The sequence below is a fragment of the Xyrauchen texanus genome, chromosome 46, assembly GCF_025860055.1.
Source record: "Xyrauchen texanus isolate HMW12.3.18 chromosome 46, RBS_HiC_50CHRs, whole genome shotgun sequence".
NCBI lineage: Eukaryota > Metazoa > Chordata > Actinopteri > Cypriniformes > Catostomidae > Xyrauchen > Xyrauchen texanus.
Genome location: NC_068321.1, coordinates 8,424,195 through 8,447,282, shown reverse-complemented (window position 1 = coordinate 8,447,282; position 23,088 = coordinate 8,424,195). Strand labels below are relative to the sequence as shown.

General features: G+C 39.4%; 1 protein-coding gene across 1 annotated transcript in view; it reads right to left on the bottom strand.

The window, feature by feature from the left end:
• Positions 1-1,859: 1,859 nt before the first annotated feature.
• The window catches only part of LOC127637949 (genetic suppressor element 1-like), a 67,077-nt gene continuing 45,848 nt past the window's right edge, over positions 1,860-23,088 (bottom strand). Inside the window, exons 10-16 of the mRNA XM_052119222.1 lie at positions 14,172-14,284; positions 13,536-13,809; positions 13,324-13,437; positions 11,155-11,481; positions 10,114-10,380; positions 9,691-9,794; positions 1,860-4,636 (exon numbers count right to left, since the gene is read on the bottom strand). Of these exons, the coding sequence (XP_051975182.1) occupies positions 4,499-4,636; positions 9,691-9,794; positions 10,114-10,380; positions 11,155-11,481; positions 13,324-13,437; positions 13,536-13,809; positions 14,172-14,284 (1,337 nt within the window). The 3' untranslated portion in view covers positions 1,860-4,498. The remainder of the gene's footprint in view (positions 4,637-9,690; positions 9,795-10,113; positions 10,381-11,154; positions 11,482-13,323; positions 13,438-13,535; positions 13,810-14,171; positions 14,285-23,088) is intronic.

The window sequence follows — 23,088 nt, the reverse complement described above, 5'->3', positions numbered from 1 at the left end:
GGAATTACCTGTAGCTCCCTAATGGCTTAATGTTGGCCATTCTTGGTTTGTGGGTTCCTGTTGGCCTGTAGTACCATTGTACCAAATTAGAACATTTTAGACCAGAAAATGGGAATTTCTGCATGGCCTGTAGCTCCCTAGGGGTGAATGTTGGCCATTCTTGGTTTGTGGGTTCCTGTTGGCCTGTAGTATCAACGTACCAAATTAGAACATTTTTGACCAGAAAACGGAATTTTGGCGTGGCCTTTAGCTCCTCTAGTGGCTTAATGTCGGCCATTCTTGGTTTGTGGGTTCCTGTTGGCCTGTAGTACCATTGTACCAAATTAGAACATTTTAGACCAGAAAATGGGAATTTCGGCATGGCCTGTAGCGCTCCTAGGGGCTTAATGTTGGCCATTCTTTATGCAGTACTTCAGAGTGATGTCATCTTGAAGCATGTTAGGTTTGAAAACCATCAGTCAAAATTACATTTGATTTATTGACACGTATATATTGTTAAAATTTGGACATTTACATAAACACGCCCTTTCAGCCATTTTGTATCGTATTCATTTTTCCTAAGTAACGCTTTCAAAGACTTCAATTCTACACATGTGTACCAAATTTCAAGTCAATTGGAGCTACGGTTCAGGAGAAGAAGAGTTTTGTAGGTTTTCGCAAATTTTCAACGTACGGAAAAATCCATCATGGCGGAAGTTATGGGTTCTTGAGGCTTTTTTGTTCCCCATGAGAAATGAGGCATGTACACCAAGTTTCAGGAGATTTGGACAAATGGCGTGGAAATGGTATCACTTTGAAAATATTTTTTTTGGGCGTGGCCTGTAGCGCCACCTATGGGCGAATGTTGACCATTCTTGGTTTGGGGGTACCCGTTGGCATGGACTATCAATGTGCCAATTTAGAAAACTTTTGACCAGTGACTTTTTGAGCTATTTGGGCTCAAGGAGAAGAAGAATAATAATAATAATAATAATAATAATAATAATAATAATAATAATAATAATAATAAAACCGTCAAATACAATAGATTCCCTCCTTACGGAGGAATCTAATAATAATAATAATAATAATAATAATAATAATAATAATAAAACCATCAATTACAATAGATTCCCTCCTACGGAGGAATCTAATAATAATAATAATAATAAAACCATCAATTACAATAGATTCCCTCCTACGGAGGAATCTAATAATAATAATAATAAAAAAAAAAACCCCTACTGGCCGGTTCTCCGATACACCGTTGCATGGTCTTCGATCACTCCTCCATGGCATGGCAGCGGTCGTCGCACCACCATCTGTCATCGGCCTTTATCCCTCTCTGAGGCTTAATTAGCCTGATAAGGGACCGGGTGTGTATAATCACGGCCCGCCCTCCACCCTGCCACAACAGTGTAACTACAACGCATCTTCTTATGGCTACAACCATTTCTTTTTTTTTTTTTTTTTATTTATTTATTACGAGGGGTGGCTGTGGCTCAGATGGTAGAGCGTGTCAGCTTCCAATCGCAGTGTTGGTGGTTCGAATCCCGGCCCACACGGCTCCACATGCCGAAGTGTCCTTGGGCAAGACACTGAACCCTGAGTTGCTCTCAATGGTGCCTTGTGTGAATGTAAGTGTGGATGGGTGATTGGGACACAGTGTAAAGCGCTTTGGTAACCTCTAAGGTTAATAAAAATGTGTTATATAAGTGCAGACCATTTACAACATGCCAGAATATATTTAATATATTTTAACAAATTATATAAACACAAATAGGGTGTCTCACGCCCTAGACATAGGATCTGACAATTGGATGTTTGATTTAATAATTAAAACAGACAGAATTTAAATTCATTTGTTTATTTTCTTGCATTGTAACAGGGTCAAACCACAACTGAAAGATCATTTTACCCTTGTGGATGAAAAATGACCATTACTTTCTCAAACTTTGCTTGTTTCATAGACAAAATATGGCAAGACATTACTCTTTTTTTCCAGCAATTACAAAAATCGATCCATAAATAAGTATTTATACTTTCAACAATATATTAACTTATATTTTGTTTCACTAAAAATTTAAACTAAAGACATTTCACAGTTTTTTATTTGTTTTTTGCAACAACCACAAATGGCTGTTCGAGTTAATTTCCATTTCCCCAAAAATAGATAAACCTAATTCGATACTTCATTCTTGTTTTAAACATTATAAACTTGCAACAGTAACTACAGGCCTGCAGGTCGGAGTCGTCTTGTGTCATACAGGGAAAGTGGGGAATGTAACTCCTCACTTTCGGCATGGGTCTTTTTGTTTTGTGTGTTAACCTTATCTGGAAAAATGTAGTTTTACTTAATTATAAATAGTGTTTTTTTTTTTTATTACTGCTGGGAAAAAATACAAAAAACTAAAGTCTGCAAATATACAAATGCTCAACTTAAATGACTGTTCTTATGGCAGCTACTGTAGCTTTAAAATATAATCATCTTGGGTAAGTTACAAGACATGGGTAACACTTTCATTACAACTTTCAATAGCAAATCATTAACAAACAATATGTTTAACATCATTAATTAAAGGAATTATGTTTCTCACCCACACCATCAAATCCCTTCTGAAGACATATATTTAACCACTAGAGTCATATAGATTGCTGCTATGTTGCCTTTATGTGCTTTTTGGAGCATCACATATTTGACACCCATTCACTTGCATTGTATGGACCAGCAGAGCTGATATATTCTTCTACAAATATTTATTTTTGTTCTGTGGAAGAAAGAAACTCATACATATCAGGAATGGCATGAAGGTGAGAAAATAATGGGAGGATTTAAATTTTTCGGTGAACTATCCCTGTAATGAACATTCCATTTTCTTTCCTGTGTTGACATGTTTCCTATTGAAACAGAAAGTTAGGGAGGGACATATCGATGGGCTTTGTCCATTTTTGAATATGCCTGTGTACATAAATATTTTGGTCCATTTCTTCCAGAAGAAAAATAGAGATTGTACATTTTAAATGTATGAGTATGCCCACTATATGTTTATTTGGTCAGTACACTCACATATAGATGCCATAAAAATAAACTAAATTCTTTTCGCATTATATAATCTTTGTTAATGACTTAATTGATTAATGAAAGTTATTAAAAAGTGTTACCCACATTCAATTAGTTTATTTAAGTGCCCATTTCCGAATAGCCACCGATTTCTGAAATGTTGGTCAGTGATGGATATGGCATTCAACTCTGGATTTGATGTGTGACAAGAGAGGCTACCAATAAATAAGAAACACTTTTATAGGTGCACTCAGTGATTTTTCCTAATTGTGATACTTTTAAACAGATAGAAATTAATAGTATATTTATAAAATATATTTAAAATGATGGAAACTCAAATGAGCTGAAGACTCTATATCGGCTGATTTATTCTTCATATGGTGCTGGGTGCACATTCATGAGCGCCACCATGTTGAGAGATTTCATGACCAGTTAAATATTACTTATTTTATCTGGATAATCCTAATTAGGCGTTTTCATGCATGGGATAACATAATCATGGCTGCTTGCGAATTGCACGTCTATAAAATGTCATTGGTAACTGCGAACTTGCGCTATAATGTGATGCTGAATCTATGCAACTATAAAAAAGCAAAAATGAGTGCACCTTTAAAAGACAACATAATCAATTTCAAGCTATTCTTACACAATTAATAATCTACATCAAAATCAATATGTTTCCTAAATGTATATTAATGATCATCTTGTCGACCTGTTAGGTTTTTAAAAGAGGACTCTAAAATTACCACCACATTTTTCCCAGTTCTGACCAGCAGTATCATGTCAACACATTTTCTCTCACAAAAAAGAATTAAAATATCTATATTACAAATAACAGGCCTTTGATAATTAATCATTAATAATAAAATCATACAAAACATAATTTTGACAATATTTTTACATAATCATTCTCCTTTAAAAATTGTATAAATATTAAAATATTTTAACTCAATGTTTTTAAACATATCTTCCCTTCTAAAGTACAACAGTTTTGATCCATCAGGTATGAGAAATCTAAATAAGTTTTAAGTGCATTTTCAGAGATTTTTGCAGGCGAAACAGTCAAGTGGAGATATTTCTTAAACTCTAGCCATCTCTGGATTGGTTTTCTGCACTTCTTGGCATTAGTCTTTTAAATGTCTCCATTAGATTTAATCAATTTATTGGATATGTATCATGATCTTTAGTTAGCAGTGGATTTTTGATTTGTTCAGGGTAAGATTCTGTATATAGCAGTAGGATGTGTAGTGCAGAATGTCACAGTGAGGCATCAAACATTGGCACCAGAATATGTCTTTGTCTTAGCTTTCTCACACCAAAGCTGAAATCACACATTAAGTTAATAAAGTTTTCCTACAAAGAGGCCACATTGATTTCTTCTAATACTGCCGTACTGCTCTGTATACTGCAGTCTGAGGTTCAGATGTAGTACTTTGGATCCACATCAAAAGGGTAAGTTCACCTCGGTGAAGGCCTCTTGTAGTAACCTCTGTGCCAGTGTAACAGTGGCAGTGTCAAGCATTTCTTCAAGTGCTCCAGTTCAGCATGCATTCGATCTTTTTTCACTGCCAGATTGTGCTTCTGTGCCAACAGCTCCTAATATGGGGAGAAAAGGAGAAGTTTATACACTGTAAAGTAGTGGTCAACCGAAATATGTTTTAAAATGGTAAATACCCCAATATCTAAAAAGCAGGGTGGCCAATGTCAAGTATAATGCCAATATACTCGATGTAATATTAATTTTAATGATGGTAAATGGTCTGCACATATATAGCACTTTTTTCTAATCTCAGAGGTTACCAAAGCGATTTACACTGTGTCCCAATCACCCATTCACACACACATTCATACACCAATGGCGGCAGAGCTGCCATGCAAGGCGCTAACCTACCATTGGGAGCAACTTTCTTGGAGCAACTTAGGGTTCAGTGTCTTGCCCAAGGACACTTCGGCATGTGGAGTCGTGTGGGCCGGGATTCGAACCACCAACCCTGCAATTAGCAGCCCACCCGCCTACCACCTGCTCTACCACCTGAGCCACAGCCACCCCATAATTGAATGGGTACGCATTTGTTTGCATTTTTCTCCATACAACTGGAATGAAGCGCAAGCTGCAGAGCCAACAAGATCACATGGGAAGTTGGCATGCTTTTTCTTAAAGTCCCGTTACCCTAGGATCGGCAACAGTATGCCAACTCACTGACATGCCCTATCTCCCATCGGACATTTTAAAATGGCTCAACAAATATTACTTTCCCTCGTGGCTCAAGTGGTAGCACATTGAGTCAGTTGCATGGGAGACTACAGTTCAATCCCCAATCAAATGAGAAAGTAATCACGTTTGTATAAACAATCACAAGCATGATTAGGAGGTTGCATTTTTGTCCCTAACATTGCATTCTGTCGCTACTAATTGCTAGGGTTAGAATTGAGTTTTGGTTGAGGGGTAGATTAAATAAAATAAGCATTTCTCTTCACTGTTTTACACCCTATTCAGCTGAAAACAATTATTTTTCAACTGGCTTCTGGTGACCTCTCCTGGATATAAAGGGATGTCACACTTGTTTATATGCTCTGAAACACTTACCGCTTTAGAATCTGGAGGCAATGTTTTTCGGTCAATGTATACCGATTTCGGCTAAAGAAAAATCGGCACACACTTGCCAATTTTTATGTGAGATTAGATTGGAAGAACACAAACAAAATCTCCTCAAGATTTGTTTTACATTTTCCAGTTCTAAAAAAGATAAACGTCTTTAAAGAGCAGCTAGATTTTTTTTTTTTTTATTATTCACCCTTTTTAATTCATGAATCACTATTAATGTAAATTAAGTCACAAAAACAGAATCTAAGATTTAAAGTAATACATTATTTGCCTTAACATGAACTTATGCCAAATATTTCTATATCCAAGAAACATGGAATGCTATAGTAGATTTCAAGAAGACAACAGGATTGCTTAATAATACAAATAATAAGGCAGAGGATATTTGCACTAAGTGCAAATAGAGTTAGACAGATACTATTTGTACATCTAATTAAATACTAACAGGGCATTACAGCAGTATGTTAATTTAGAGTACCACTGACACCCAACACCAACCTATCACTGTGAGGAAATCAACCATTATATTCATTTTATTTATTATTATAAGTATCATTAATGAAAAATATTAAGAGTGGAGACAGGAAACAGGATGGGGAAAACTGGGTCAAATGGAGGATTTGAATCAGGCCATCCACATAAAAAAGCACATCCACACCTTCTTATCACACTAAACCATTGCAGAGACACTTAAGGAGTAGTTAGTCTTAAATTTCATTGTTTACATCAGACAATTTCTGTGCAAATAGTTGCATTATGTGGAAGGCATTTATACTTATTGCAAATAGTCACTATATGATAATGATAATAATATTATATTATATATAATTGAAGTTCCATCATTAATACGCTGTGATGTGAGCAAAAAATCATAGGTGAAATCATCTTAACAGAATACGCATGCGCAAGAAGTTGACAAGAAAGGGATCCCTTCTAGACATGACTCCGAAAACTTGTCCTGTTTCTCATTCTGTAGCTGCGCTACTTGTGAGGTTTGTCGAGGCTGACTGCCCCATGCTGACGTGGCTCATAAAAACACATTTACAGTACTTCATGCCAGAAATCCTCCAATGCATGATTAATTGCATACATTTTTTAAATGCATTATTTTTTATTTAATTATTCACATAAAATTAACACATTATATTGACAGCTCGACTAAAAATATATCTCAAAATAGCAGAATGCATATGACCGATATACAGTATCTGTCCCTAGATGAAATGCATCTCATTATATTATTAATTATACCAAATGAGACATAAATTATATAAAAACATTTATTTTGCACAATCCATACTCAAAATACTCTCAAATTTTGAAGCCAATGCCATTATATTGGTCTGTTGATACTGTATAGCAGGGGTTCTCAACCTTTTGCAAGCTGGGCCCCCCCAAAGCTGGTTCATTGCAGTTGGGGCCCCAGTGCCCCCCCCGCCCCGCCCCATGCTTTATTGTTGTTATTATTATTATTATTATTATTATTATTATTATTATAATTGGCAGTAGCACCAGACTTCTAATGTGAGCTTGCAGGCATTATTATTATTATTATAAGTAGTAGTAGGCCTATCATCATTACTAGGCTATTGCTATATAATTATATGAGGTTACATGCTTTATTGTTGTTATTATTATTATTATTATTATTATTATCCTCATCAGTAGGCCTATTATCATTACTAGGCTATTGCTATATAATTATATGAGGTTACATGCTTTATTGTTGTTATTATTATTATTATTATCATCATCAGTAGGCCTATCATAATTACTAGGCTATTGCTATATAATTATATGAGGTTACATGCTTTATTGTTGTTATTATTATTATTATTATTATTATCATCATCATCAGTAGGCCTATTATCATTACTAGGCTATTGCTATATAATTATATGAGGTTACAGGCTTTATTGTTGTTATTATTATTATTATTATTATTATCATCATCATCAGTAGGCCTATTATCATTACTAGGCTATTGCTATATAATTATATGAGGTTACAGGCTTTATTGTTGTTATTATTATTATTATTATTATTATCATCATCATCAGTAGGCCTATTATCATTACTAGGCTATTGCTATATAATTATATGAGGTTACATGCTTTATTGTTGTTATTATTATTATTATTATTATCATCATCAGTAGGCCTATTATCATTACTAGGCTATTGCTATAATTGGGAATTGGCACCAGACCTCTGATATTAATTTATGCTTTATTATTGTTATTATTACTAGGCCTAATAGTAGGCATCATCTGCATTTTTACAGAAGCTTGGTGGTAGGTGATGTTAATGTGAGACCTGAGCCTGCTTTGCCTTGCAAAGATCCTCAATTCTTGGCTCAATGTTTGATAAACATAGCCTCAAATCATCCTCGATTTGTGCACGATTACGGTATTTCGCTTTGAGTGCAGTCATTTTTGAGAATCCTGCCTCACACAAATATGTCGACACGAAAGGAAGGAGAATCTTCAAGGCGACGTCACAGAGTTCAGGGTATTCCTGCATCAATGCTGCCCAGAATGACGAAAGAGGGCAGGAGCTAAAGAGTTCCTTCAGTCTACTGTCACTCTTCAGCTCAATAAGCTGTTCCTGCATATCAATTGATAGCTCGTTTGCTGTGCACACAAACGGATCTCGAACCCACGCAAAAGAGCGATAATCCTCTTTAAAGTACGTTGCAAATGGTTTTCTCTTTGCAGACAGGTGCTCAGACGCTGATTGAAATAGGGAGGAGAAATCGTGTGACGTGCCTGCATCAGTGATAAAGTCTGCAAGGCTGGGGAACATGTCGCAGTTCCCTCGACTGATGCGGCCATGCCAGAGGTCTAGTTTTTGTGTGAAGGCGTGCACTTTGTCTGCAAGGGGCAAAATATGAGTTTCGCGGCCTTGCAAAGACAGGTTGAAATCAAACAAATGAGCCGCTTTCTAAAGTCTATGAGCGCAGCACACACAAATAAACTAAATTGACATACTGCAGTTAAATTTCAAAATGTGGTGTTTTTATATTTATAACATTTGAATACAGTTCAGCAACACACATCACACGACCTGACGACCAAGAGAGCTGACAATTGACCATCACTTAATTTACCATCACCTCACGATTGAAAATGTGACACTGATGTCATATGACAGTTCAACAAACAAGTTAATAATATTAAGTCACTTACATTTTAGACGAAATAATGACTGTTTTGGTCTATTTTAGCAGCGAAAATAGATTAGATGAATCCAAACAAAGATCATAGCCATAGCGCATCTCACAGCAATACTCAATCGTGTTTTGAATGATTCAGTGTTGTGAACGAATCAGTTGAGTCAAAGATTCAATGACCCATTCACAAACATCTGTCTCATTCTTGATGAATCAGCCGTTTGAACGAATCGTTTGAATGAACGACTCAATGACTCGCTTAATGAAACCGCTTATGCTTGTCACCTGCATTTGCGCTCACTATCGACAAACCAATCAAATTTGTTCAAAACTTTTTTTTTTTAAATCAGTCCAAACACATTTTAATTTTTATTCAGGAGTTATGTATATACAAAACTATAACTTTTTATGACAGTAGTTTAGTGATAAAAAAAAATGTGCCCCCAAAATTTTTTTTTCCAGTTTTTTTTCCCTTCCATTGTAGCCTACTCACGCCCCCCCGGGAGAGTGTCCGCGCCCCACCGGTTGAGAACCACTGCTGTAGAGTATCAAATGTGCAAATATATGTGTAAAAAGACTTGTTAATGGGTAATGTTGCTAAACCATTAAAAAATATATATTTTAGATTGAGAAAAGAAATAGTGAAATAATATCCAGTAACACTTTATTTTACTGTGTCCTTTTTTATAAATATTACATGTAATGACTATAGTATTAACTGCACATTATACATAATTACAAGTAACTAACCATAAACCAAACCCTAACCCTATAGTATGTACATGTTGTTAATTAATTTTACTCAGTCCATACGTGTGTAATTAGACTGTAACAAGGACCCTGTAAAATAAAGTGTAACGTAATATTCTCTTACCCTCATGCTTTGAGAAAGCTGCTCAGCTGTGAGTGTGAGATTGTAATGCTGTGTCTCAAGACGTCTACACTCACTCTGAAGAACCTGATGCTCTACACTTCTCTCTGAGACAGATAGAGACAGATAGAGACAGATAGAGAGAGAGAGAGAGAGAGAGAGAAAAAAGGGTGAGTTATACACTTTGATCACACAGTTATCAATTAATACACAATGTCAAATACTTTCCGTATAAACTCTCTATATTTTAGATAGGGTCAAAAAACAAAAAAATAATGGTTGTGTTCATGTAGCATCCATTCGGTTCAGCTCTTTTGAAACTTAATGGTATAGTTTAGTTTTGTTTTCTTTAGTCAGACATACACATACTAAAAGTCCATAATGTTGGCTTATTTATCCAAAGAATGTAAAGTGCTGTAATCTCACCCTCTATGTACTCCTGATATGCCTCGAATATTGACTCAATCCCTTTCCACCTGGGGCTGAAAGTTCCATCTGCAACATCTTCATCCTCACTGATGTCCTCCCCAGCTGAAAAATCATGCCTCACCCCTGGAGAGTCTTGGTGGGGTGATATATGGCAGGAGTGGCCATTGGTCTCTACATGTGGGATCTTGTTGACTGCACTCTGTAGTTCTGGAGGGTGATGCTGAGACATGTCAAACTGCTCATTTGCTCCTACAGTAGCACCTACTGGAAAACACACAACAAATGTAAAAGAGTGCATTTCACATCCCTCCATCTATCTATCTATCCATCCATCCATATTGTTAATACATGTTACTCAATAAACATGTTACATTTATGCCAAAGTTGTGCAGTGATCTGAAGTCACAAATTTATTTTCATCTTTATTTTCAAACTGTTACACTTTGCTCTATGTTTCTCACTTGAGAATTAATGGCAGCACTTATTGGTAGATCTGACATTTAAGAGCAGATAACCTATATTAGGGATGTCATAAAATATCACTATATTGATTATCCATCGGCACATTATTTTACTGATACATTTTTGTGGCATTGATATATTAACATTAGCCAACATTTAAATTAAAAGCATAATTTGTGCGGTTTCCAATTCACTGTCAGTTGCCTTCTGTTTAAGTAGTCTGGCTACTTATGCGTATACTTTCATAGAAAACAGTTGTTTCAAATTTTAGAACATGCCATGCCATCAGCCAGGTGCGTAACCCCCTTTAATTTACCATGCTGCTCACATTTTACAAGAAATACGTTTGATAAGACAAGACTATTGTGCAACGAGCAGCGCTTTTTATATCTGAAAAAATCCCAATATATATATATATATATATTTACAGTATATCCATAATCATTAAGAAAATCTTCTGATTATCGATGCATGAAAAAGGCATAGATCCCAAGCCTAGAGAACATCTGTAAAAATATTGAGTCAAACCGATTATCTCTACTCTCTGAGCACCACCAAAAGAATAAAAAGAGTCACCTTTTTGTTTGTGTTGGGATGTTAGGGTAGACTGCAGTACAGACTGATGGAAGTTTTGAGCAAACTCCTCAGAGTTTATGTTTTCCCAGACTTTGTGTCTGTCGTTTAGTCCATTCAGCCCAGGTGGGTGATCCTTGGGTCGGGAGAGTGGCAGCTGAGCACTGGCCTTCAGGTTAGGATCCCCTCTAATGGGTGAAGCCTCTTTGGGTTGGCCTTGGGCATGGAGAGGAGCCAGTGGTGGCGGGTCTGGAGGTTGAGGGTTATCAGGGGAGTAATTGATTGGTTCAAGGTGATCATTACTGACTGATTGATTGAGTTGTGAGACAGCTGTATGATGAAAGAACAGCACAGGAGTCAGAAACAAGAACAAATGATAACAAAATAGACATTCGATAATACATAATGATAAAGGAATCGTATCAGGAAAAATAACATTTTCCTTGATCTTTTAAAAGAAGAGTTTGATGTACTGTCTAAACAAACTGTAACTTTCAGAACCCAAATGTTTTACCCAGTCAAGAGCAAATATTGAATCTAAGCTGTAAAAATGCCTGATCCAAAATTAAATAAACGTTAGCCACATTCTGTTCTTTTCCTATCTTTGTGTGAATGAATGAATGAATGAATGAACGTTACATTTATATAGCACTTTCTGACACTACACTTAAAGCACTTTACACAGTGAACAATGGACTCTCCACAACAACCACCAGTGTGCAGCATCCACCTGGATGATGCAACGGTAGCCTTAGTGTGCCAGTATGCTCATCACACACCAGCTACTGGCGGAGTGGAGAGAGTGGAGTGATAGAGCCAATTAATGGATGGGGATTATTAGGAAGCCATGATTGATAAGGGCCAATGTGGGAAATTTGGCCAGGACACCGGGGCTACACTGGGATTTTTAATGACCACAGAGAGTCAGGACCTTGGTTTAACATCTCATCCGAAGGACGGTGCCTTTTTACAGTATAGTGTCCGCATAAGTGTAGCACCTACAACTAAGAAGTTTATTGTTAAGTTGAGCTTGAGCAGCACATTTTTAGCAAGGATTGTTTTGTGAACCTGTAACAATGTAATGCAAGCTAGCCATAATAGAGATCATTGACATATTGAGCCTTAAAGGGGAAGTAGCCTGATTAATTCTAACGATCATTCAAAACTAATAGCTTTAATGATCATGCCATGAAACCCTATGTGGTGCAAGTTGATGGTTCTTGAGACTGTTATCTGTTAGCCAATTGGCTTGCTCACATGTGACATGTTAAGCCAGTCGGCTCGCATGGTGCAAGCTGATTGGTCCTTTGACATGTAATCGGGTAGCCAATCAACTTGCGTCTGTCTCTTTGTGAAACATTAAAATGGCTTAGTTTTGCAGTCAGGTCTGTTTAACTGCAGCATGCTCCAAGAGTTTTTTCTCTGACACCAACCTCCACCCCAGCTGCACTTGTCTAGATCTGAAACATTGGAACTCCTAATGTCTATTTGTGCAGCAGATGTCATGCATTTTTTTCTAATTGTGCAGTGTTAGCAGCATGTCCACATGCTTAACTCAGTTTGTCTTTTTTCACTCAACCTCGTGGTTGCGTAGTGACTCTCCTCAATCGAGGTAGCGGAGAACGAATCCCAGCTGCCTCCGCGGCTGAGACTGTCAACCTGCGCATCTTATCACGTGGCTTGTTGAGCGCATTGCCAAGGAGACATAGCGTGAGTGGAGACTTCTATCCACCGCGGCATCCACAGTCAACTCACCACGCGCCCCACCGAGAACAAACCACATTATATGGACCACGAGGAGGTTACCCCATGTGACTCTACCGTCCCTAGCAACCAGGCCAATTTGGTTGCTTAGGAGACCTGGCTGGAGTCACTCAGCACATCCTGGGATTCGAACTAGAGAACTCCACGGGTGGTAGCCAACGGCTTTACCACTGAGCTACCCAGACCCCCTAACTCAATATGTCTGTTTTTTAGGAGTAACAAGTCTCCTTACTTGCTCTGCAGCAGCAGCACAGCACATCTATCATTATATCATACCCACATTAACATGCTTAATCTTTCCAAGCGTTGTCTTTACTGAACAAAAATTATAAGATACCTTTTATATTTTTGTTTACCCAGTACATAAAGTCATTTGAGCAGTAATAAGTCTTAATTCACTGTTCTTACCAGACACTGAAGTAGATGGACTGGAACTGGTTTTGTCTAAGGCATATTTGACGGTGCCCAGAGTTATGTTTTTATGTTTGATAGCTTCCAACATGTCCATGATCTTCTCGTTTTCTGTGGTAGAACAAATCAGTATAATATAGACTTAGAACTCCCTTTATTATACTTTTAGACAATTATAAATAGTAATGTGTACATTTCTGTGTACGCACTTTTTCTTTCCTTCAGACTGACGTGGTCCAGGTTGAAGATACTGAGGAAATGCTTCTTGTCCTCTAGTTCAGCAGTGTTGTCCATCTCCTCTGGGGTGTAGCATGTGGTGAGAGGAGGCTGAGGAGGAAGAGTCTTACGTTTGTTCTGCACTGTTGGAGGTGAAGGGACTCTATCCTGCATCATCATCCTCCTCCTCTTCCTCCTCTTCATTTCCAGCATCTCATTACGCTTATAGAGAGTGCTCAGTCCAAACAAACCCAGAAACTCCATCTTCTGTAGACAGAAACATTCACAGATGAAAATGAAGTGATATGGTTGAAGTTGAAGTTTTGTGATGTCCCCAGAAATAACTAGCAAGCTTTCCCGGGTGCTGGTGTTCCCAGCATGGACCGTAGCATGAATAATTAATGCAGTTGCAATGTTAACTGTTGCCAGCTTCATTCGGCTGTCAAGTGGAATTGGAAATATCATAATTACGAGTTTATTGTAAATAAATGACCAAGCGAAGTCATATTTAACAGTTTTGTCGTGTTTTGTGTGCCAAGTGTTGAGGTCTGTGTGTCTGTTTAAAAAACAATTAAAGTCTTTAGGAAAGTGATAAACAATGATTTATTGATGGAAATGACTTAATGTACCTCTTTAGATGTATCTAGTTTGAGAGGAGGTTGCTGAGTAACTCTTCTCAGATGGGCTCGGACTTCCTCCTCATCGCTCTCGTCATAAGAGTCATCTAATTCATAATAATAACCTGAAACAGGCAGGTGATTATAGACATTAAAACAAGGATGATCGGATGGATTATTTCAAACACTAGAAGTATAATCAAATAAAGAAGGTTTTATATGAGAAACAGAAATTATGTATTTGATATTTCACCTCTTAAAGCAATGTTCCAAGTTTTAAACTCTTTCTACAGCATTTGTGGAATGTCGACAAGTCCCTTAGTTTTTTTTAAGTACGTTTTATTAAACACTAACATAAATGATTCAGTAAAACCCATTATTTGTTCTGTAAAGTTTTCAATTACGTTTTTTGGATGATATGTGGTTTTAACTTGCATATTATGTCTGTGCGTGTCATATTTTACATATTGTACATATTTTCCATAAACAAATTACTGGAACCACAGTTTTTTTTTAACAAGTACCTAATTTTTCATGTTAACTGACTCAATATCGTATTAAACCCAGAAAATTCCTTTAACCCTTTATTGTATACATCGGGTCTTTAGCGACCCAGGACCTCATTCCACACTATGTACCTGATACATTTTTGTAGTTATGCCAGACCTCTTTAGTATTCCTCAAAATGTATCTTCTGATTAGTGTAACAAAAAAACTAAAAAATTGCAACAACAACAAAAAATACATTTTTATAACTGCTTAGTAACCAAAAGTGCATAGGGACATTAAACCCCTTGATATGTAACAGTTTTTTGTTTTTGTTTTTTTGTGCTTTCATAAATCCTATATTTATAATTATTTGATATCTATATAAGTTTAATATCACATGATTTCTATGTTTATTACAAGACAAATGACTACTATATTTATACAAATGACTACTTTATCACTTTGATTTTCTTTGTGCCAATAGTGGATTGTCAGTATTTCATATGCATGTATGTACACATTAGGGCTGGGCGATATGGCAAACAAAATTATATTTCAATATTTTTCAGACTATTGATGTTATTCAGTATATATCTCGATAATTATGTATTTGCTCTGAAATGACTCTGAATGATTTTTTTTTTAATCAGAGGAACCATAATTTCATCCAAACAGGCACTGTAGCATCATTGAATAAAAATCTATTTGAAAATAATGAATGCATGTTTCCTAAATTTTTTTACTAAATTAACACAAGAGAGAATGAGATCAAATAATTTTCATTGATATGCACAATTATATTTTAATATACAATGATACATAGTAGCTTAATAAAAAGCATTAATACAATTAATTCAAATAATAATAATTAAGTCACTTTCACCTGAAGCTTTTATTTTGACAGGGAAAGTGTTGTGTGTTCCGCATCTGGTGAAAATCTGTCATCTCCTCTTTTTTCTGTTATACAGTGCCACTTTTTTTTTCCCCTAATTTAGAATGCACAATACTCAGTGCACTCTAAGTCCTCGTGGTGGCGTAATGACTCGCCTCAATCCAGGTTGTGGAGGACGAATTTCAGTTGCCTCCGCGTCTGAGACCTTAAATCCACACATCTTATCATGTGGAAAATTGGGAAGATATGGGGTGGTCAAGTTTTCTTTAGTGCTGGCTCAAGTAAGAGTAGGGGAGTAAATGGTCTGCACTTAAAAAGTGCCTATTTAACCTTAACGGTATTCAAAGCGCTTTACACTGTGACTCATTCACACACATATTCATACACCAATGGTGGCAGGGCTGCCATAGGAAGGCGCTAGCCAGCCATTGGGAGCAACTTGTGGGTTCAGTGTCTTGCCCAATGACACTTCGGCATGTGGAGTCATGTGGGCCTGGAACTGAACCACCAACCCTGCGATTAGTGGCCGACCCACTCTACCACCTGAGCCACACCCACATTGATAAGTTAACATCTACAATTCAAATCTCTCAAACAGATTAAATATAAATTAGGAAGAGTTATTATTGTTTTAGCAGAAATTCAGGGGCCAAGGTTGGTTTTGGCTAATATTTATGCACCTAACGGTAATGATTAGGGCTTTTTTATTGATCTTGAAGGGATGTTGCAAGCCGCTGGCACCCCTCATGATATAATATTGGGAGGAGACTTTAATCTTTTGATGGACTCAGTCCTTGATCATAGTGAAGCAAAAGTGTGAACATTGATGCTTCACAGGATGTGTAAATATCTTGGTCTTGCAGATATTTGCTGACTTTTGAACCCATCTGGTAGGGACTATACAGTATTTTTATCAGTTCATAAGAATTATTCTAGAATAGATTTTTTTTTAATATCAAGTCCCTCATTTCATCAGTTGTTGATTGCGCAATTGGAAACATCTTAGTCTCAGATCACTCCCTGGTGAATTTAGAGATGTTTCCACATATGGAGGAAAAAAAATCATATAGTTGGTGCTTTGTATGTATCCCTGTTGCAAAATCCTGAATTCCAACAAATATTTAAGACTGATATCAATGTTTACATGGAGACCAACTGATCCTATGTATCTTCTGTGGGTGTGGCTTGGGAGGCACTTAAGGCGGTTCTCATGGGTCAGATCATACAGTATGCCTGTAGGATTAATGTATGGGTTTGGTAGTACATTTATTGGTTTATCGGATTAATTCTCTGAGGCCATCAGACGACATTCGACGCTTCAGCTCTGCCTTGGCACTTTTAATATGGAAGAGAATATTAAAAGTGCCAAGGCAGAGCTGAAGCTCGAATGTCGTCTGATGGCCAATGCTCTGAATGTCGTCTGTTAAAGATCCAAGATGGCGGCGCGGTAGCACGCAGCGGCCACTCCGGATCCACAATGGTGCTATTTTTGTTAAAAAAGCCCGACTTTTGCAACACATGGACATCGGAGCAACCGGTGTTCGTGTCTACCATCGCCAGACACTACTGAAATATAAGACTCATGCAAAAACCAAGCTGCATGATGACCTGCAGGAGGCGCTACGCGTACTCGGCTTGCTGCGGAGACCAGGCCTCCAGCCCTCGGCGTCGCCTGATGCCGGGGGAGAGGACGTCGTAAGCGGTGTGCGAGAAAGCGGAAGCGCGGAAAGAGGGCGGGGGTCCATGCTAGGCTAAAAACAAACCCTAGACGGCCGGCTCTCCCGTCTATCCTGCTCTCAAATGTTTGCTCCCTGGACAATAAACTGGACTATATCCGACTCCAGCAGGCTATGCAGCGTGAGTTTAGAGACGTGACGGAGACGTGGCTCAGCGACAGAGTTCCGGATGCCGCCATTCAGCTAGACGGGCTCGCCTCGTTTCGTGCCGACAGAAATACAGCTCTCTGCGGTAAGACTCGCAGTGGTGGCTTGTGTGTTTACATCAACACGGAATGGTGCAAGAACTCTATGCTAGTCTCTAGTTACTGTTCATCGCTGTTGGAGCTTGTGACTGTTAGATGCAGACCTTTTTATCTACCACGGGAATTCACCACTGCTTGCATAACCGGAGTTTACATTCCCCCCAGCGCTAACGCTAAGGAAGCGCTCTGTGAACTGTATGGGGCTATGAGCGAACTGCAGAATGCTCACCCCGACGGACTGTTTATTGTCGCCGGAGATTTCAACCACGCAAATCTCAAGACAGTGCTCCCTAAATTCCATCAGTATGTGGACTTTGCAACGAGAGGGGCGAACGCGCTTGATCTTGTTTACACAAACATCCCAGGCGCGTACGGGCGGAGCCCCGCCCCACCTCGGCTACTCAGACCACATCTCTGTTATGTTAATTCCAGCATACAGACCGCTCGTCAGACGCACAAAACCGCTTCAGAAGCAGGTGAAAACCTGGCCAGCAGGAGCCATCTCTGCTCTTCAGGACTGTTTTGAGTGTACTGATTGGCACATGTTCAGGGAGGCTGCAGCATATGGCGATTCTACCAACTTGGAGGAATACACAGCATCAGTGACCAGCTACATCAGCAAGTGCATTGATGATGTCACTTTCTCCAAGACCATCACCACACGCTCCAACCAGAAGCCGTGGATGACTGCGGAGGTGTGCACGCTGCTGAGGTCCCGAGACTCCGCCTTCAGAGCAGGCGATAAGGCAGCCCTAAGAACAGCTAGGGCCAAACTGTCACGGGCAATCAGAGAGGCAAAGCGTGCACACGCCCAGAGAATCCACAGTCACTTCCAGGACAGCGGTGACACACGGCGCATGTGGCAGGGCATCCAGGCCATCACCAACTACAGGACAACATCAGTTGCCTGTGACAAAGATGCCTCCCTTCCAGATGCGCTGAACGACTTCTAAGCTCGGTTTGAAGTGCAGAACGACGTGATGGCGAGGAAGTCCACCCCTCATCCCAACGACCAGGTGCTCTGTCTTACCACGGCAGATGTGAGGAAAACTCTACGTAGAGTCAACCCACGGAAGGCTGCTGGACCAGACAACATTCCTGGCAGAGTGCTCAGAGGATGTGCAGACCAGCTAGCAGATGTTCTTACCGACATCTTCAACATCTCTCTGAGCAGCGCCGTTGTTCCAACGTGCTTCAAGGCCACCACCATCATCCCCATGCCAAAGAAATCTTCAGTGTCCTGCCTCAATGACTACCGTCCCGTCGCACTTCCATCATCATGAAGTGCTTCGAGAGGCTCGTCATGAGGCAGATTAAGACCCAGCTGCCCCCCTCACTAGACCCACTGCAGTTTGCGTATCGTTCAAACCGTTCAACGGACGATGCCATCACCATAACCCTCCATCTGGCCCTCACCCACCTAGACAATAAGGACTCATACGTTCGAATGCTGTTCATAGATTTCAGCTCAGCATTCAACACAATCATTCCCCAGCACCTGATTGGAAAGCTGAACCTGCTGGGCCTGGACACCTCCCTCTGCAACTGGATCCTGGACTTCCTGACTGGGAGACCTCAGTCAGTCCGGATCGGGAACAGCATCTCCACCACCACCACACTGAGCACTGGGGCCCCCAGGGCTGTGTGCTCAGTCCACTGCTGTTCACTCTGCTGACTCACGACTGTGCAGCAATGCACAGCTCGAATCACATCATCAAGTTCGCCGATGACACGACCGTGGTGGGTCTCATCAGCAAGAACAACGAGTCAGCATACAGAGAGGAGGTGCAGCGGCTGACGAACTGGTGTAGAGCCAACAACATGTCCCTGAATGTCGACAAAACAAAGGAGATGGTTGTTGACTTTAGGAGAGCACAAGGTGAACACACTCCGCTGAACATCGACGGCTCCTCTGTGGAGATCGTCAAAAGCACCAAATTCCTTGGTTTTCACTTGGCGGAGAACCTCACCTGGTCCCTCAACACCAGCTCTATCACCAAGAAAGCCCAGCAGCGTCTCTACTTTCTTCGAAGGCTGAGGAAAGCACATCTCCCAACCCCATCCTCACTACATTCTATAGAGGGACTATTGAGAGCATCCTGAGCAGCTGCATCACTGCCTGGTTTGGGACTTGCACCGCTTCGGACCGCAAAGCCCTGCAGAGGATAGTGAGGACAGCTGAGAAGATCATTGGGGTCTCTCTTCCCTCCATCAAAGACATTTACAAAAAACACTGTATCCATAAAGCAACCAGCATTGTGGTCGACCCCACACACCCCTCACACAAACTCTTTACCCTCCTCCCGTCTGGCAAGAGGTACCGAAGCATTCGGGCCCTCACGGCCAGACTGTGTAACAGCTTCTTCCCCAAGCCATCAGACTCCTCAATACTCAGAGACTGGTTTGACACACACGTGTCCTGAGTTGCACTTTAATTACTGTCACTTTATAACTGTCTGCTACCTCAATAACTGCTATGTGCATAGAACACTATCTCATAGTATGTTATGTTTACATTTTTAGAAACTGTCATCTTTTTGCACTACTGAGTACTGGTCGGCGCTGCACTGTCTATTGTCCTGTTCATTGTCAGCAATTTGTTGTACTGTCCTGTACTTTTTGCACATGTTTGCACGTGCGCTTTATATAGGTATATATAGGTAGTTTATATAGGTATTTTATTTAGTTGTGTAGTCTCATGTGGTCCTATGTTGGTCCTTTGTTGTTTTTATGTAGCACCATGGTCCTGGAGGAACGTTGTCTCGTTTTGCTGTGTACTGTACTAACTGTATATGGTTGAAACGACAATAAAAACCACTTGACTTGACTTGACTTGACTTGGCCTCAGACAATTAATCCGATTGAAATACAGATATAATACTATTTTGTTGCTATGGAGTTTCGGTTATTCAGGGCAAGACAGTCATACTTTGAGTTGGGGGCTAGTTATATAAAGCAGGGAGAGACTTTTCTACTATTCCCTCAGTGAAATCTGCTAGTGGTGATTTTTACCTTGGCCATTGATATTAATAACTCCTTTAAAGAGTTCTATCTTGATCTTTATAGTTCCATGTCTTCATCTACTAATGAAGATATTAGAACATTTGTGGAACCATTAGAACTTCCTGAATTGTCAACTGAGCAAAACATTTCTCTTGATTCTGAGATAACCTTGGAGGAGCTCGACGAGGCAATTAAGGCCTTACCTACAGGCAAGGCTCCAGGTCCAGATGGTTCTGCCGCTGAATTTTTTAGATCTTATGCTACAGAATTGGCTCCACTTTTGTTAGAAGTTTATACAGAATCATTAAAGAATGTAAAGCTTCCCCCAACCATGACACAAGCCTGGATCAGTCTGATTCTTGAAAAGGACAAAGGTCCAAGCGATTGTAAAAGTTACCACCAAATTTCCCTGATCTAGCTAGAGGTTAAGTAAAGCTATGATATCTCTTATAGATCAGGTTGGGTTTATTCAGGGCCGTAGCTCTTCTAATATCTTTAGGCATTTCATCAATACCAAGTGGTCAGTAGCGAATGATCAGTCTCCGGCCACTGCCATCTCACTTGACACCAAAAAAGGCATTTGATATGGTAGAACGGAATTATCTTATAAAGATTTTGGAAATGTATGGGTTTGGTAGTACATTTATTGGTTGGATTCAGTTACTTTATAGACATACTGTAGCAGCGGTACAAACAAATGGATTAATTTCAGATTATTTTACTCTGAACTGGGGCACTCGGCAGGATTGCCCTCTTTCTCCATTATTGTTCTGTCTTGCCCTGGAGCCATTAGCAGCCGTAATAAGAAAGGAGGATGATTTTCCAGGGGTGATGGAGGTGTGGCGCATAAGATTCTGCTTTATGCAGAGGATATTTTATTAACTGTCTCTGACCCTAGTAGATCTATCTATGCCTTGCCTCTCCAGAATTATGAATTCCTTTTCCAAGTTCTCAAGATACAAAGTTAATTGGTCTAAATCCAAAGCTTTGGCTCTGACATCATACTGTCCTGTAATGGCCTTCCAGTCGGGAGCCTTCCAGTGGCCCAAACAGGGCAATAAGTATTTGGGTATTTTATTCCCAGCAAAGTTGTCTGATTTAGTTAGAGTTAATTTTGACCCTTAAATAAAAAGGCTTTTGAATGATGTGGACATCGATGAGGATAAATGTAATGGGGCAGCTGTGACTCATGTGGTAGAGCAGGTTGTCCAATAATCGCAGGGTTCCTGGCCCACACGACTCCACATGCCGAAGTGTCCTTGGCCTTGCCAATACACTGAACACCATGTTGCTCCCAATGGCAGGCTAGCACCTTGCATGGCAGCTCTACTGTCATTGGTGTGTGAATGTGTGTGTGAATGGGTGAATGAGATGCAGTGTAAAGCGCTTTGAATGGCGCTAAGGTTAAAAAGGCGCTATAAGTGCAGACCATTTACCATGAGTGTGAAGGTTAATGTTATTAAAATGAATTGTATTCCAAAATTCAACTGCCTGCTGCAGTCACTCCCTATAGATGTCCCCCTCTCTTATTTCAAGCAATTTGATAGCATAGTGAAGACCTTCACTTGGAATGGCAAACGTCCCAGACTACATTTCAACAAATGATATAGGCCGATTGACAAATGAGGGCTAGGCCTACACGAGATTTAATTTTTATTATTATGTGTTCAGTCTCAGGCTTTTGGCTCATTGGTCACTTCCACCTGAAAGAGCCCCTCCCTGGTATTCTATTGAACAGGAAGTTCTTGCCCCTATTTCGCCATTGCAAAGTCTTTCTATCAAATTAACCAGAGAAGTTGTCACACCCTGTTATTTCACATTTGCATGTGATTTGGACAAGAGTGGCCAAATCACGTGTATTTAATTCACTTTTAATTCACTTTTCTTACATTTTTTAAATATTGCCTTTTTAAATATGGCGGAACCCCAAATTATGTATCAAAAAGTCCCCTTTTTGCTTGTCAGCGTGGATTGGGAGGGGGGTTACTACACTCGGTGACCTATCTGAGAGTGGAATGTTGAGATCAACTCAACATTTGGAAGTTTGGTTCAACATTTTGGGATTCCCAGAGCTCAGTTCTATAAGTATATTTTCAGCTGTGCCACCTACTCTGTACTGTTTTTGGGAGTAGTTTACACCCCCTAAAGCAGCAGATACTCTGGGAGTGTTGATTACTGCTTTTGGAAAAGGTCATGAGGCATCAGTGTATCACTCCCTGCTAATTCAGAGTCTGGTGGACGGAACTTCAACTTCTCTTAAGAGACCGAGTGAGAGAGATCTAGACTTGGCATTGGATGAGGGAGTGTGGGCTAGGATTCTAAATAACGTCAAGTCTGCATCTAGAGATGCAAGGGTTCGAATCATGCACTTTAAGATTTTACTTAGAGTCTAATGGTCCCCCTCTAGATTGCATAGGTTTGTTCTTAAAGACACATTCACCAGCTGGAGATGTCAATCAGAAGATGGAGACACAACCCATGTCTTTTAGGGATGTGTTAAGATTCAAGAATATTGGTTGAGGATTCAGAGTTTTATGTGCAAGGTTTTGGCATCTAAAAAATTT